This window comes from Ambystoma mexicanum, chromosome 8 (genome assembly GCF_040938575.1).
Source record: "Ambystoma mexicanum isolate Mex_15411 chromosome 8, UKY_AmexF1_1, whole genome shotgun sequence".
Taxonomy (NCBI): Eukaryota; Metazoa; Chordata; class Amphibia; order Caudata; family Ambystomatidae; genus Ambystoma; species Ambystoma mexicanum.
Genome location: NC_090929.1, coordinates 632553255 through 632568740, shown reverse-complemented (window position 1 = coordinate 632568740; position 15486 = coordinate 632553255). Strand labels below are relative to the sequence as shown.

The 15486-nt window shown below is 43.0% G+C and overlaps 1 protein-coding gene across 1 annotated transcript in view; it reads left to right on the top strand.

The window, feature by feature from the left end:
* LOC138473638 (alkaline phosphatase-like) overlaps positions 1 to 15486 on the top strand; it is a 279429-nt gene that overhangs the window by 161256 nt on the left and 102687 nt on the right. The window contains exon 5 of the mRNA XM_069612170.1: positions 398 to 573. Within this exon, the coding sequence (XP_069468271.1) occupies positions 398 to 573 (176 nt within the window). The remainder of the gene's footprint in view (positions 1 to 397; positions 574 to 15486) is intronic.

The following is a 15486-nucleotide window of genomic DNA, read 5'->3' as shown; positions in this document are numbered from 1 at the left end:
AATTGAACAGGTGTTATGCTGTAGTCTGATAAAGGCCATCCATTTTTTCAGTGTACAGCCAGAGTGTTCTGTCTGCCTACCCAATCATGAACCAGATGTTCTTGCAAACCACTTGTTTGACATTTCATTATGCATTGTCTGTACAGGAGTGCCAGGGAGCTGAAAGAGGATCACCCGTGGGCCTTGTCAAATCTTATTGGGGCTTAGAGGGAAACACTGGTCTCACAGTGATCCATTCACATTTTGCCAACAAAAGCCATCATTTTCTTTCTTCAGGAAACTGTTAATTACAAACATTCTGTGTACTCCCCGCTTGCCCAGGACACCCCACCTGTATCTTGTACCTATATTACAAACATCCCTTATTAATCTGACCTTCTGTCTATGTTCACTATAGGGAAGTCTGTGGGAGTCGTAACAACTACCAGAGTCCAGCACGCTACCCCGGCAGCATCATATGCACACACTGCAGACAGGAACTGGTACTCTGATGGCGAGATGCCTTCAGATGCCATCCAACAGGGCTGCACCGACATCGCCTGGCAGCTGATAGATAACATCCCTGACATTGAGGTACAGGTGGAGGGGTGATAGTAGGACATGGTACGGTGGGCGGATGAGAGGAAATAAGTAATTGCTGTGATTAGGGGGGATGTGAGGGATGATTTAATTGCTTTTAATTGGCAATTATAATATTTGGTATAATGCTTTAGATAATATGCATTCCATCAAATTGCCTGAGCTTGAGAACCACAGTCTCTAGTGGCCTCTCAATGACATTGGTTAGGAAATTGTCTTGACCTAATCATATGCTGAGGGGATGGTAAAGAATATCTCAATAATATTCTGGTCATTTGGTCCAAGAACTTTGTTAGGATGTTTACATGTGACTGCATCAGGCATCAATTCCATTGCGCTGGTTGTGTATCAGAGTGACTGGTGTCTTGCAGAGTTAAAGATCTCTCTGCTAGCACCATACACGATCTATGTTTGGCATTGACACCCCCCATTCAGGAATTAGAATTTGAAACCTTCCTCTCCTCTAATGTAACTAATCTACAGAATGTTTGCAACTCCTTTGCCCCTCTTCAAGCAAAAAAAGAAACAAGAAGCATAAACACTGTTGGTTCACAACATACTAAATATTTACGACAAGACTACCCTAGAGTTGAAAAAGAACTGGATGAAGCATAGGGACTTTCATTTCTTTCTGTTGCCAAATTGTTAAAAAAAGGTTATTTGTTTAGCAAAATCTACCTATTTGAAAAACTAGATCGATAATGCATCTAACAAACCACATGAGTTGTTCAGTGTTATCATCAGATTTTGCAGCTCTTCATCTATGACAATCACTATGGCACACTATTTCTTCTATGACAAAATCAAATCCATTCAGATTCAAATGCACAATGTGGAACTAGCTCCCTCGCCTATTTAGCCTTTCTCTGTCTTTAAGCCCAATCCTCCCACTTTTGATTTTTCACATGTTCCTTTTGATCTTATAGTTTCACTTCTTAATGCTCTGAAAACCATTATTTGTCTCTGTGATACCATACCATCTGCTGAGCTGCTAGACACACTTTACACTCAGCTGACTTCATCCAAGTCTTTGTGGATTTGTCCCTTTCTCAAGGGGTAGGCCCCGGTCTTTTGAAATCCTCTACTGTGATGCCATTGGTTAAGAAACCTTCACTAGAGTCAGGGAAAATGAAGAACTACTGACAAATAGCAGGATTAGCCTGGCCTGCAAAAGACCCTCAAAAGGCAGTCATATTGCAATTACCGAATCATATTGAAGAACATCATCTTATAGATTTGCTCAGTCCGGCTTCCGTCTAGTACATGGGACTGAGACAGTTCTTCTGGCAGTTTCAGATGACATTCTGAACTTTGCGGACAAAGGCACTTGCATACTGCTTGTTATGCTAGATCTGTCTACAGCATTCAATACCATCAAGCATGACTTTTTACTGCTTAGATTATCAGAAATCGCTTGTGTATCCTCACAGGCCTTGGCGTGGTTTCATTTGTTTCTAGAGAGTCGCACTCAAAGAGGTTGGAGGTTGTCTATCTGACCCACTTCCTGTACATTGCAGTGTGCCCCAGGGCTCCTCCTTGTCACAGCTGCTTTTTACTTTATACATTCACCATCTGATGTCTCTTATCTCACTTCAGTCTTCATTATGATTCATACTCTGATAACACAGATTTATCTTCGTGTCAATAATGCCACAGAATCTTTTCAAAACATCTTGGTCTATGCACGAAGTTAACCATTGGATGGTCCACAATTAACTTCAACTTCAAAGACTGAGGATATATTATTTGGGCCTGATGATATTCTTAATGATCAACTCAGATTGCCATCTTCACCTCCTATTGTTGTGCTCCCGACCTGCTTTGTCCCTAACGTTAAGAATTGTGATTGCTATTGGCAATCCAATCTGGGCTGTGAAGCTCATGTGGGAAGATAGTTAACTCTATCTTATATAGACTCCTCCACTTACCAACTGCTGTGCCTTTTATCTTGTTGGGGTAGATCAATTGTATTCAAATAGAGGAGAGAAGTTTACAAAATGCACACCATATTAACCTTAAGAATGGATGAAATATTGTTATAATGTTGCAGTTTTGCATGTGTCTAGAATAGTTAATAGAGATTTGTCAACGGTTAATTTTAGTGTTATTTTGTGTCTAGTGTGATATATTTTAGATTTGCATACATGTAGCAACATAAAACTGTGTGAATATAATATGGGAACAAATTGTGCGACTTAACACAATGAGATTTAAAAACAAACGTTTTCACATGCAGTAGGTTTTTAGCACCCGTATATGAAAATAAACGGGCACAGATTTTTGTTTGACCTGGCTGGCCGTGAGATTGGCAGGGGGGCAGCTGAAACCACATGGGAACGGCTATTTGGAGCTATAAATAGAATGGGCCCAGGGTTATGGCCCTGGAAAAATGTTAAGCAGTGGTCAGCGAAGCTTCAGCCACCTGGTACTGTCAATCTGGGGTTAGTGGCTACATTTATAACAAAGCGACTGGGAAGCGAAGATTACTGCCGGACTATAACAAAGTTAAGTGGGTTAGCAAGAAACAGATTATGATGGGAACAGAGGCCACATGAAGTGAATTGATGGCTGTGCACGATGGAAAGGCGAGAGAAACGCCAAGAATAAATATCTAGAGTGTCATAGTGCACGGGGAAATGAGTTAGTGCCTGATCAAAGGAGTTTCTTTATTAGCTCTCCGAGCCCCATACAAAAGTGTTCATATATAAACCATGTGTGTCAGATTTAGCATTACAGGTCTGTGATTAAATGAAAGATGTAGTAAAAATGTATTGTATGCCATGTTAGGAATGTATATCTTGCAGGAAGAAACCCAAGAAGAGGGTTGGGCTTGCATTTGCAATGTCATAAACATTCTGTATTCATGGGGATGGTGCTGGAGTGAAAGGCAGCCAATGGGAATGTGGAGATTAGATTTCCTTGTATAGGGCCAATGCATTTGTATTGGGTATGACTTGTAAGGGAACATGAGAGAAATGGGAGCGTGTAAAGTGTCCTGGACATGCATATATACTGTATCTGTTCTGTGGGTGAGGAGGGAATAGGATAGTTCAATCTCCAAGGAGTTGCCTAGCCCCTCTCCCAATGGCCGTTGAGAAAAAAACTTGATTTAATGACAACATGCATTCACTTCTTTTAAAGAGGTGAGCTATTTTAGAGTGCAGAGCTCTGAGGGCAACCCTTACAATCTACTCAATTGATCATCCAACTGTTGTCGGCAAACTGACAAACTCCAAGCTGGAATATGCTTATGCGATCCTTGCTGAAATACTGCAGCAATATTTGTTGTGCCTGTAGGCTGCACAAAATGCTGCAGTCACACTGGTATTTTTCATCTAACCAAATATGCCTTGATTTCGCAATTGCACTTATCTCTGCGCTGGTTGCCAGTGAAACAGAGAATAATGTTTCAAATAATGTGCTTAGTGTTCAAATGCTTGCACGGTTTAGCACCACCTTACCTTTCAAAACTAATTTAGGAGTGTCAACCATCTTGTACCCTTCACTCGCTAGCCAATATCTACTGGTTGTTTCAAGAACCGGATATGTGTTGCAGGGAGGCAAGCACTTTTCTGCCCTGAGACCTCGTCTATGGAGGTCACTTCTGGTTTACCTACACTCAATCAATACACCTTTCCCTCTTCGTAAAGCTCTAAAGACCAAGCTTTTTATTGTCTACATCTTTTTTTACTCTTATTCGGTACATGACTCATTATCAGTTATGCCCAGATCAAGTTAATTCTGCCCAGGTTTGCACATTACAAATAGAAATACAAAATACAAATACAAGTACAAAATACATGGTACTAATGAAGGTTGTGAGCTGAACGGGGAACTAAAAGTGGATCTGCTATTGGGTAAAATATTAACAATGGGGCTTTGATGGATGACATAATGGTGGCCTTTCTGGAAAAAGGGCAGATTTGCTCCCTGAAAGAACGGCTATTTATGACCCCTCATGTCTCACACATGCCAGGTTTAAAAGGATTTATATTGTATTTGAATATCCCCTGTGAAACATTGGGATTAAGACACTACATTAGGCCTGGTAATTTGTCTGTGTTAAAGATCTGCAAACTCAAGGGCCCTTACACATCAATGCTCCTTTAGTCAACCTTGCCCTGACATCCCATAGCTAGAGGATGTTGTGACAATAAAATGGGCACACCTGAAGTTGGGAGCATGGAAATTCTGATAGAAAACGATCTGTCAAGTTTGTTTGTATCGTTCCTGGCACCAGTGAACAGAGCAAGCCTTTCATAAGTGAATATTCAGTTTGATTGCACTCGCTCTCCAGAGTTGACCGCTGAGTTCTCCACAAACATGTGCAGCAAAGTGTTGTTTCCTCAACAGAGTAGGAGCACTTCAAAGTTAAGACATGTTGGGCCCTTGGAACCTCAAGCTAGAAATAATCCGGCTCCTCAGTCTCCTTCGTCCTGCTGATGACACAGGGTTTTTGCAGGAACAACCTTGAGAGTAAAGCAAGCCACCTTAAAGTGGATCCTGCCTTCAAGAGAGACCCAGTGCTGTTCATTGATTTTTCCATCACCATTTAATGAGAATAAAAAAAGAAAAAAAGAATGTTGAGAAATATTATTGAAAATCAGTACATTTGGCAGATTAATTAGACTATCAGACATCAAATGCAATGTATGTCTTCATTTAATCCTGCCAATACTGACTTAAAGGTGTTGAGTGCACCCTTGCAGCAACAATGTTTTCTCTCTATTGAACATTTCCATCAGATCTCCCAGTCGTTCAGATTTAGACACAGGGCCTCATTACAACCCTGGCGTTAAGGGGTTAACGGCACCGTAAAAGGCTGCGGCGCCGTTAAACCCTTAACGCCCGATTCACACTTTAACGCCTGCTTTTTGCAGGCGTTAAAGTCCAACCCGCTAAGGGACCTTGGTGCTAATTACGGCACCGTAATTTACGGTGCCGTAATTAGCACCTTCCCCATTCCCATTGAGCCCTATGGGCCAAAAATGGGAATGGGGAAGGGGCCATGGTGAATGGGGATTTACCGCCCCGCCAACCTTGGAATTGGGCGGTAAATCCGCCATCCACCATGGCGGAATCCGGCATGGACCATGGTGCTAATAGCACCATGGTCCAACGCCAGGGTTGTAATGAGGCCCACAGAGTTGATCGTTTGCAGTTGCTCACTATCTGTATTCAAACTATTATGCAAGCAGTAAAAAAAATTGCCAAACATTTCTCCTCATCTCCACTTTTCTAAATTTCTAAAGATTATCATAAGGCCAGTGAGCTAAATTTTGTAACTGACTATTTGGGAATCGGATCAGCAATACCAGTGCAATATCATCCTAATGTTTGAACAGTGAATGTAAGGTGTTCCAAGTCCACATTCATAGACCACTCAGGACAGCTCACCATAATAGTTGGGAAGCCTCCATTTAAATAAGCAGGGCTGGGATATAATAGAATCAGTGTATTAATTGAGATTAAATGCTGCGTTCCAAGAGCCGTTACTTTAAGGAAATGGCTTCAGACAAAATGTATCGAAGGTCAAGAGATGTTACCATCTTGTAATAGCCCAAGAAGCTGGATGTTAATGTTACTGGAATAGTCCACCAAAAAAGAGTAGAATGTTCTGTTTAAAACACAGAAAGACACAGCCGAAACAATGGATTGTCAGGCCAGAAGATTTATGGCAGCCATTAGTACCCGGCAAGGGTCAATGAGCTTGTAAAATGCAATCTCAATGGCCCTCGCCTTGGCCTTACCTGTCTGAGAAGGCTCTGATCTTCTGCGGCTTCCAGAGTGCTTTACGTGACTGGCTGCCATGGAAAGAGAAAAGGGACTACGTGTAGTCCTTTCGCCCTTTCCATGGTGGCCATGTTTTTGTTTACTTTGTTTTCGGCATTGGTTTAAATGGCTGCCATGGAAAGGGAGAAGGGACAACATGTAGTCCCTTCTCCCAGATCCCCAGGGGCCATTTATGTTGCTTAACTTTTCTCAACTCGAGAAAAAGTGCAATTAGTACCCCAGTAAAACGTGTCGCTACTTGCAATATGACCCTCGGGTTGAGGTGGGGCATTACTGGTCGGTTATTGCCCCGGGGCTCTGTTAAAGCCCTCACTTCTCTTCGTTCGGTCTTAGTGTTCTTTGCTGCTGTATTGTCTGCAATGGAACTGGCAACATTGCAGTGTTCTGATTAATGAATAATCATCAATTCCACAGACTGTACCAGGTAGTAATAGCCCGAAGCCCATGCTAATAGACCTCACCACAGCTATGGCCTTTAACAAGAGTTCCATGACCTTTATGACAGTTACAGCCCATGGATTTGGTGATTATTTCTATTAGCAACCTGGGGCCAAACCCTGAGGTGCTAAGAGTAAATAGAAAAGTCAGAAATTGGCCACCTATGTCACTTTCCGCTGGTGCTCTTCCATCTTCTCCTGCGCACAATCACCTGCAGCCTCTCACTGTCTCCAGGCAGTCCAAGACCTCTGCTGCATTCTGTTCCTGTATTACCACCATGCCCTCTCCAACTGTGCTGTTGATTAAAATAGTGCACAGCAACAGGTCTAGTGTATCTGAAAAAGCTAAGATGTCCTCCTCCTGTATCATGTCAACTATTGCCATCCAGACCTTCCAAAACAAATTCACCACCTCTAGCACAACAACGCCCTACACAGGTTGTGCTTCCTCCTACTCTCCTTCCCCTGTGACATGGCAACCCCTCCATAATCAGCTCTGCCTCGTCCTCTTCTTCCTGTCCCTTGGGCCAAGGAAAACCGTCTGGTCAGACCTGCCTGCTCTCCTCTTTCATTGCAGTACCCCGTTCACTCTCCCACCTCAGTTAACCCCTTGCTGTGGCTGTGTCTGTGAGGCAGATGCAGGGCCCACAACCACAAGACAATAACAACAAAAACAAGTGATTAGGAAATGGATTCACACGTGGTTCATGAACACACAAAGGAAGGTGACTAAAACAGTAAGGACTCTCTGGTTGAAAACAAAAGGGAACAGTTAATTTTTTTATTTGAGATTTCTTTTTTATTAGTCATCACGGAAGGGTAATACAATACAGTGTTAAAATCAACAGTTAACAGCAAATTTACATCGTGTGGAAATCCCAATTACTCTCGTAGTAATGGTTACATTATTTGCCATACAGCCCCAATAGAAGCACTCCCCTGCCCTAGCCAGGGACGTCATTTCACCAATATGCCAGGGGTAGCGGAAGTGACATCACACGACCCTTGACCCCTGATGACATCCCAGAAAGTGATGTCATTTGACCCCACCCCAAAGTGATATCGCGGAAACTTACGTTTAAGCGCTTTATATAGAAAAAATATACACTCAATGTCACCCAACCTCTGTTGGTACTCATTTATCGACCTCAGAAGGATAAAAGGCTAAGTTGAGGCGTTTAAGAACAGACTAAATCGGTGACTCACCCCCTGAAGTGTGCCTGAAATAAACCTTTAATGAGTCTAGCAAATATTGTATAGAATTCTAGAAAGACACATTATTTGGTATTCCTATTCTTTCTTATTTAGGTTCAGTGCTGAAAGTGTAAGACTTGTGGCACTCCTGTTCTTATTTTTCTTCTTATTTTTAAGAGGCCTGAACAAGAAAGCCAGCCACTCCAGAAGTAAAGAGCCACATGGTGCTGGCCACAGGCCAGGAGCGTGCATTACAAAAAAAAAAGTTTTAATTTTTTAACATTTTTTTTAAGGTCGCAACGGAAACCACAGAGGTCGCAAGGGAGACCTCAGAGGTTGCAGTTGCGACCTCTGGTGACCTCTACTTGACGTCCCTGGCCCTAGCCACCTTCTTTTCCTTTACTGCAGCTTTTCGGAAACAACCATCTATTTACCACTGCATTAATATACTGTAAGCCCTCCATTACCCCAACTCCATTGCCAATCCAAAGAGATCAATCATCACTCCCAACCTACCCCCCGGTACCCTCTTCACATCATGGAGGCATCATGTCCGGAGATGTCGTAAGAACATTCAGCATTTGACACCTGTCAGCAAACTACCCCCTCCTCCGGTTTCAATGCCCTAATTGTGTATACAATCTCCATTTCTGCCCATACCCACCTTTTAATATCCAACACTGATTACGCATCAAGGCAGTGCGCTAGTAGCAAAAGAAAACATGCTATTTTCTTCTTATGCCTCTCCTGCTTGCCCCCCACCCCCCGCAGCTTCCCCAATATACATGTGGACGGTGTACATGTATAGGCACCATTTATTAAGGTCTTTGTCCTATTCAGCACTTCATTCCAATGTTTCTGGATTGTAGGACAATCCCACACCATATGACAGGACCATGCCGAGCCTTCATTACGTATAGGGCAAATATGGAGTACTTCAGGATTAACTGCATACATTTTTGCCAGTGTCATGTACACCCTATGGAGAAGATTGTATATAATTTACTTAAATCTGGCGTTCCTGGACACCTTCGCTACATCCTCCCAAAACCTTTGCCATTGCTGCTCAGACATTGTATAACCTTGATCCTTTTCCCGTTTTGCCTGAGCTACGCGGGCCAGAATTTGCTTCCCTCCCATTAATAATGAAAATCATTGATATCAATCCCATCCCGTCCCTCATGGAAAGAAGCCTCTGTATCATGGTGTAACGCTCACCTGATTCCCACGGAGGCGCTGGTCCCGGCTGAACTGTTATAGTCTCTTCAATTGAGAAGCGTAGAGCTCGGATGACTCTCTGGACTGGGCTTCCTTTTATTGACCGTCTGGCTTGCAGGGTAAGGTTTCTGCAGGCGGAAGAAAAAAGGGTTAATGACCGTTTGGCTGGACTTCCTCCTCACTAATCGCCAACTCTCCGAAAGTCCAATGTCCTGGTGAGCTCTCACCTTAGGCGTATAAATGCTGGGCTCTCCATCCTGCGACTTATGCAGGGGTGCGTGGGTTCCAGTTACGTCACTGGAGGTCCTCAAAGTCTTTTGTGGCCTTAGAAGTGGCACAGGTGCTGAGATGCCAAAAGGTGATGCCGCCGTTACTGCACGAGCGGATGCCAGTAGGTATAAAGAGTTTATAGTCTTGAAGAGATGGGCACCTTTAATGAAGTCTTTGCGTTGTCTTTTTCAGGTGCCTGGATGCTGAGGGCGTGGGCACTGAGAGCACGACACGTGCGGTTGTACGTAGGTATGGGAATTTCAATGACACCTCAATAAAGTCCCTTGTTTTCTGTTTTCAGGTCTTGAGGTGTTGCGGGCGTTGTTCGTCCGTTGCCGTTGCACGTGCGAAGTACGTGAGTATAATGATCTGTGACCTTATTATAGCACCTCTAACAATGTTCTTTTCTTATTTGCAGGTGTCGGGACCTTGCGGGCGTTTTCCCAGTCGCGGATGCACGTGGGGAAACACGTAAGTGTTAGGCTTTCTTGCAGTCTTTAATGGCACTTAAATAATGTCTTTTCTTGTTTTCAGGTGCCGGGCTGCTGCGGTTGAAGAGATCGTAATACGCGCACAAAACAGGTAAGAAAAGTAAATGCGGCCGCCTTCACCCGATTCCTACTTAACAATGTTCTTTGTCTTTACAGGTGCTGTAAGGCTGCTGAAGAGAAGGCCGCGAAGAATCCGTGAAAGCACAGATGGATCAGGTAAGCGAGCGCGGCTGCGAACGTGTTGCAACTTGCTAACCTTATGTTTCTTTTGCTTGCAGGTTCTGCCGGTGTCTGGATTCCTGGATGGTAAGTATAGTTCTCGTGTCTTTCTTCCACAGGTTGCTGAGCTGAAGCTGGAGATGTCACTGGAATGCTGGAGCTGACTCGGTGAGCGTCCTGCTGCAGATGCAGAATAACGCGAAGCACGTTTTCCCAATTGGGTGTGGTTTAAATAGTGTTGGAGTGATTGGGTGTCTTCTTCCTCAGCCTCGCCCAGGTAAAAGAGTTCCTGTGTTCCAGAGCTAAGGAGTGGCACCAGCCCCACCCAGGTATGATAGTAGTTCCAGTTCAGGGAATAGTTCCTCCCAGCAGAAGGCTGGGGACTTCATCCTGCCAGCATTTGCAAAGGTGAGTATGTAGCATGGTCTGCTACAGGTAGGTCCACCCAAGCACCTTTGCAAGAATTATGAGCCCGGCGCCCCTGGCGCTGGGACTGAGGTTCCTTATGAGCCTGGCGCCAGAGGCGCCAGGACATGGTCCAAAGGGCCCCAATAGGGGTTTGCTGGAGCCGGGGACGAGGGTCGTGAGCCTGCTTCCGGGGATGCTGGGCTTGACTTGGCTTCTCGGGAGCAGTGCTCATGACACATGGGAATAGACCAGGTTCTGTTGGTAGATCTAACCACAATTATGGCATCCTTTTCACCAATTTCGTGTAATTTGAGGTCTACTATATTTCGCGGCACATTATGCAAAAGTGAGTATCGTGCCCCCCCATAAAGAAATCCCCCATTGATCTGCGCTCTGCTCTGTGTAGTGTGGCAAGCCCCATATTTTGAAACATCCACCGGAGACACTCATCAAATCCCAGTGGCAATTCAGGGCAATAGGCTTCATGCAACCCAAATGTCACTACTAATTGTTTCCACGCCTGTTGTACCACATGCACGACATCCCCTTATGTCCCATCATATCACAGAGTAGCTCTATCCTTGATGATGATTTGGGAGACCCCCAAACCGTGTGCCTGGGGTGCCATCAGGTGAGTCATCCCAACTCAACACATCTATCTTTGTATCAAACATTTTGAAGAAGACTTATTTAACCATATGTTTATATAGAAAGTGGAATGTATGTATGTGTGTCTATGTTTGTCCGGCTATACAAATCCACACCATTGAACCGTCATCTCCCAAATTTTGCATGGATTCCTCTTTTGTCTGGGGCAAGAGCGTAGTCTATGTTTGGATGCAAAAATCTTATATACAAAAAAAATGTTGGATGTGTGTGTTTATGTTTGTTCGGCTATACAATCCACATTGTTGAACCCACTGCTACCAATTTTGCATGGATTCCTCATTTTTCTGGGGCAAGATTGTAGTCTATTTTAGGATGCAAAAAATTAATTCTGTAGAAACCCTCATTTACTGATGCTCACCCCGATTCACTACAGTAGTTACTAGAAGGAGGCAAAATTTGGCAAAGTGTCTGAAGCAAAATGTTTGATGTGTTGGTTATTCCTTTAAAATGTATTACTACTGTATATAGTTCGAAAGTGTTTATTAAATCATTTTTTAAGGGCACTAAAAAAAGACATTTAAATTGTTTTTTATCGTGCCACTTCAAATATGGGAAATGGCAAGGCTACAGTTTACTTAAGTTCATTAAAGAGAAGAGAGCCCAATCAATCAATCAATGAATCAATCAATCAAATTTTCTTGGACATTTTCTCATATGTGCTAAAGCCATTGAGTGACTGAAACATCCCGCAGAGAAAACGAACATCACTTGGAAAAGCTCCATCTGATGCAAAGCGAAAATCAATATCAAGAGCTTCTGAAACACAACAACAAATAGCAGCACAACTTGCCGAACAGAGGACAAGAGCAACTTTGTCCAGGGCAAATGAGATGCCAGAGGAAACTGAAGCAAGACTTGCTGACATGAGGACAAGAGCTGTCACACACAACTGAAATTCCGCCATGCATCCAGGAGCATTGATATGCAAACGCATCCCAAAAGCAGAAATAGATGTGTGTAAATAGCAAAGCCTACACATGTACTGAATTTAGTATATCACCTCCATCACACACCACCTCTGTCAGGCACATATCACAGGCAGAAATGACAGATGGCAACACAGAAATGGCACATACCATAAGCATTCGGTGTGGGCCGCACACCCTTAATACCCACTTTGGGTTAAACAGTTGCTTGATACTTGTATACGAACTTCAATACAGCTGTAACCATTTCAGAGTGCTTTTATTTTTCAAAAAGTGATCTGTTTTTTCAAATCATCAAATTATTGATTCAATTTAATCAATTAGGCTAGCACTGAGACTGGGGCAAACAGTAAGTCATTGGGCTAATGCATTTCGGAATTATTCCTTCTTCAGAGCCCGGTTATAAATACTAGTTTGGTGGTATTCACATATCGAAAAGTATCATGTCAATTAGTGCATTGCAAGAACCCCAAATCATAATTCCACGTTATAATGCAACATAAGACAATATTGTACATGACAATTTTTCAAAAAACAGGGCGCCCACAGGTGCAAACAAACATTAAACAATGTATAGAGAGAAAAGGTGAGAAAATTGACTTGATTAATCTATATATTCCATGAAATCTCCAATTGCAACTTTGGGCATGGCCTTAAACCAGTTAACACAGTGTTCATAGTTCAATATTTTATCTGCATGCATATGTGTGCTTTGGTCATTCAATATTAGCTTAATAGTGACACTACGGCGTTCGCTTTCATTAGTGATTATGGCAATGCTTTCTATAAAGCAGTGTGCCCCATTGTTGTGATCTGATGTTCGTTCAGATAGTGAACTAGTCACCTCTATATTATGGGTAGATAACGTGACTGTGCATTGTTTCATGCATCAGGCGTCACTGACCTGTCTGCTGTGGTTTTTACTTGCATGGAGGGTTCCGTGTTGTGTCGATCGAGATACACTGTTAGGTAACCATATGGTCAGAGTTAGAGTTTCTCAATATTACCTTTGTGTTGTCTATTACAACATATGATTGCTCATTCTTACATTCAGATCATCTTACCTTGAGGTGTAAGGAGCCAGGTCCTGCTCCTGCTAACACGTTCGGCGAAAACTGATCGCGGTTCGTGGCATTGCTATGGCAGCGTTAGGTACCAATATGGCCGCATGTGTGTTGCCGCGTCGGTGGGGGCAAAGTTAGAATGTTTATGTGTAGGCTATACCCTGAAGCCTGTACACTGAAGCCTTTGTCTTTAGTACAGTTATTGTTGCGGATGTCAAGTCCATTGACCATACAGTGATCACGTCCTAAAACTAATTATGACGATTCAATACCGTGTTATAGACTGCGACACATGGGTTTGTAGGCAATGTGCTATAACGACCAATATTGAGTGTTAAGGATCAAGTATTAGTGTTTATTCAAATCACTGAAATTTTTGTTGTTTGCTAATGACAACTAAGGTCAGAGTGACCAATCAGGCAGTCCCACAATTCTTCCATAGTGTAAATATTGGCTGTGCTGTGCGTCGTGGAATGCTACATGCTCGCATTGCACTTGTTGTATGGGAGGATTTCAAACTGAATGATGCTCTGACCGTAGTGCATTCATTCATCTCACATTGACAGTGTTACATTGTGCTTGACATGAACAAAACAACAATATTATTTACAAAAAACTATTATATTATTTTCAAAAAACAATTAAGATCAAACTCTTCATTGAGTGCTCGTGGCGATAGTGCTTCTAAGCAGTCTATCCAGTATGCTTCTTTTTCTGTCTTCTCTCCTTCGTATCTGTGTGTGAGCCGTGTGCTTCAATGATTTCTAAGACTTGAAATTTGACCTGAGAAACATTATGCTCAGACTCTTTTTTCTGAAACCCCCACATATGCATATCAAAGATCAAGTAATCTGAGAGACTTGCTCGTGAACACCAGAGACACTAAAAAGAATAGGAGCAAACCAAAGAAGGTAGGAACTTATCCCTGCGTTAATTGCAGCAATTGTAACAATATCATCAAAGGCGGATTAGTCCCACATCCTTACACTGGAGAGAAAATAGCAATCAGATGCTATGCAACTTGCACCACAGAAAACTACATTTACTGCATACGTTGTCCATGCGGGCTTTACTATGTAGGAGAAACAGGATGAAAGTTGAGAATTCGTATGAACGTACATAAGTCATGCATACGCAACAGCAACATGAACTCTGCGGTCGCAAGACATTTCAATGAGAAGAAGCATAATATTTCTCAGGTCAAATTTCAAGTCTTAGAAATCATTGAAGCACACGGCTCACACACAGATACGAAGAAGAGAAGACAGCAAAAAGAAGCATACTGGATAGACCGCTTAGAATCACTATCCCCACGAGGACTCAATGAAGAGCTTGATCTTAATTGTTTTTTGTAAATAATATAATAGTTTTTGTAAATAATATTGTTGTTTTGTTCATGTCAAGCACAATGTAACACTGTCAATGTGAGATGAATGAATGCACTATGGTCAGAGCAGCATTCAGTTTGAAATCCTCCCATACAAGTGCAATGCAAGGATGTAGCATTCCATGATGCACAGCGCAACCAATATTTACACTATGCAAGAATTGTGGGACTGCCTGATTGGTCACTCTGACCTAAGCTATCATAGGCAAACATAAAAAAAAATCCGTGATTTGAATAAACACTAATACTTGATCCTTAATTAGAATACACTCAATATTGGTCGTTATAGCACATTACCTACAAACCCACATGTCGCAGTCTATAACACGGTAATGAATCGTCATAATTAGTTTTAGGACGTGATCACTGTATGGTCAATGGAGTGGACATCCGCAACAATAACTGTACTAAAGACAAAGGCCCTCATTACAACCCTGGCGGTAAGTACCCTACATTACCGGCATGGCGCAACTAACGTGTCCGTGCTGGAGCGAAGCCGTAAAAAGCGGCACATTACGACCCATCGGGCACGAGCATTGCGCCATGGCGGTAATGTAAACTACGCCATGGCGTTAATGCCCCCAAAACGGCACCTACCGGCATCGTATGCCACGCAAGGTGCACTACCGCCACCCCGGCCACCGATCTGAGCGGTGACCGTAATTAGCGGTCACCGCAATTAGCGGTGACCGTAAATAAGCGGAACCGGAAGTAGCGTCATCGCGGCGGAAAGGGAAAGAGCACGGTGGCCATCTTTAAAAACACAATCCATTGGCATCCTCCGCAACCAGTGGACATCCGACCCTGAGAACCGGCAAAAAGCATCAGCTA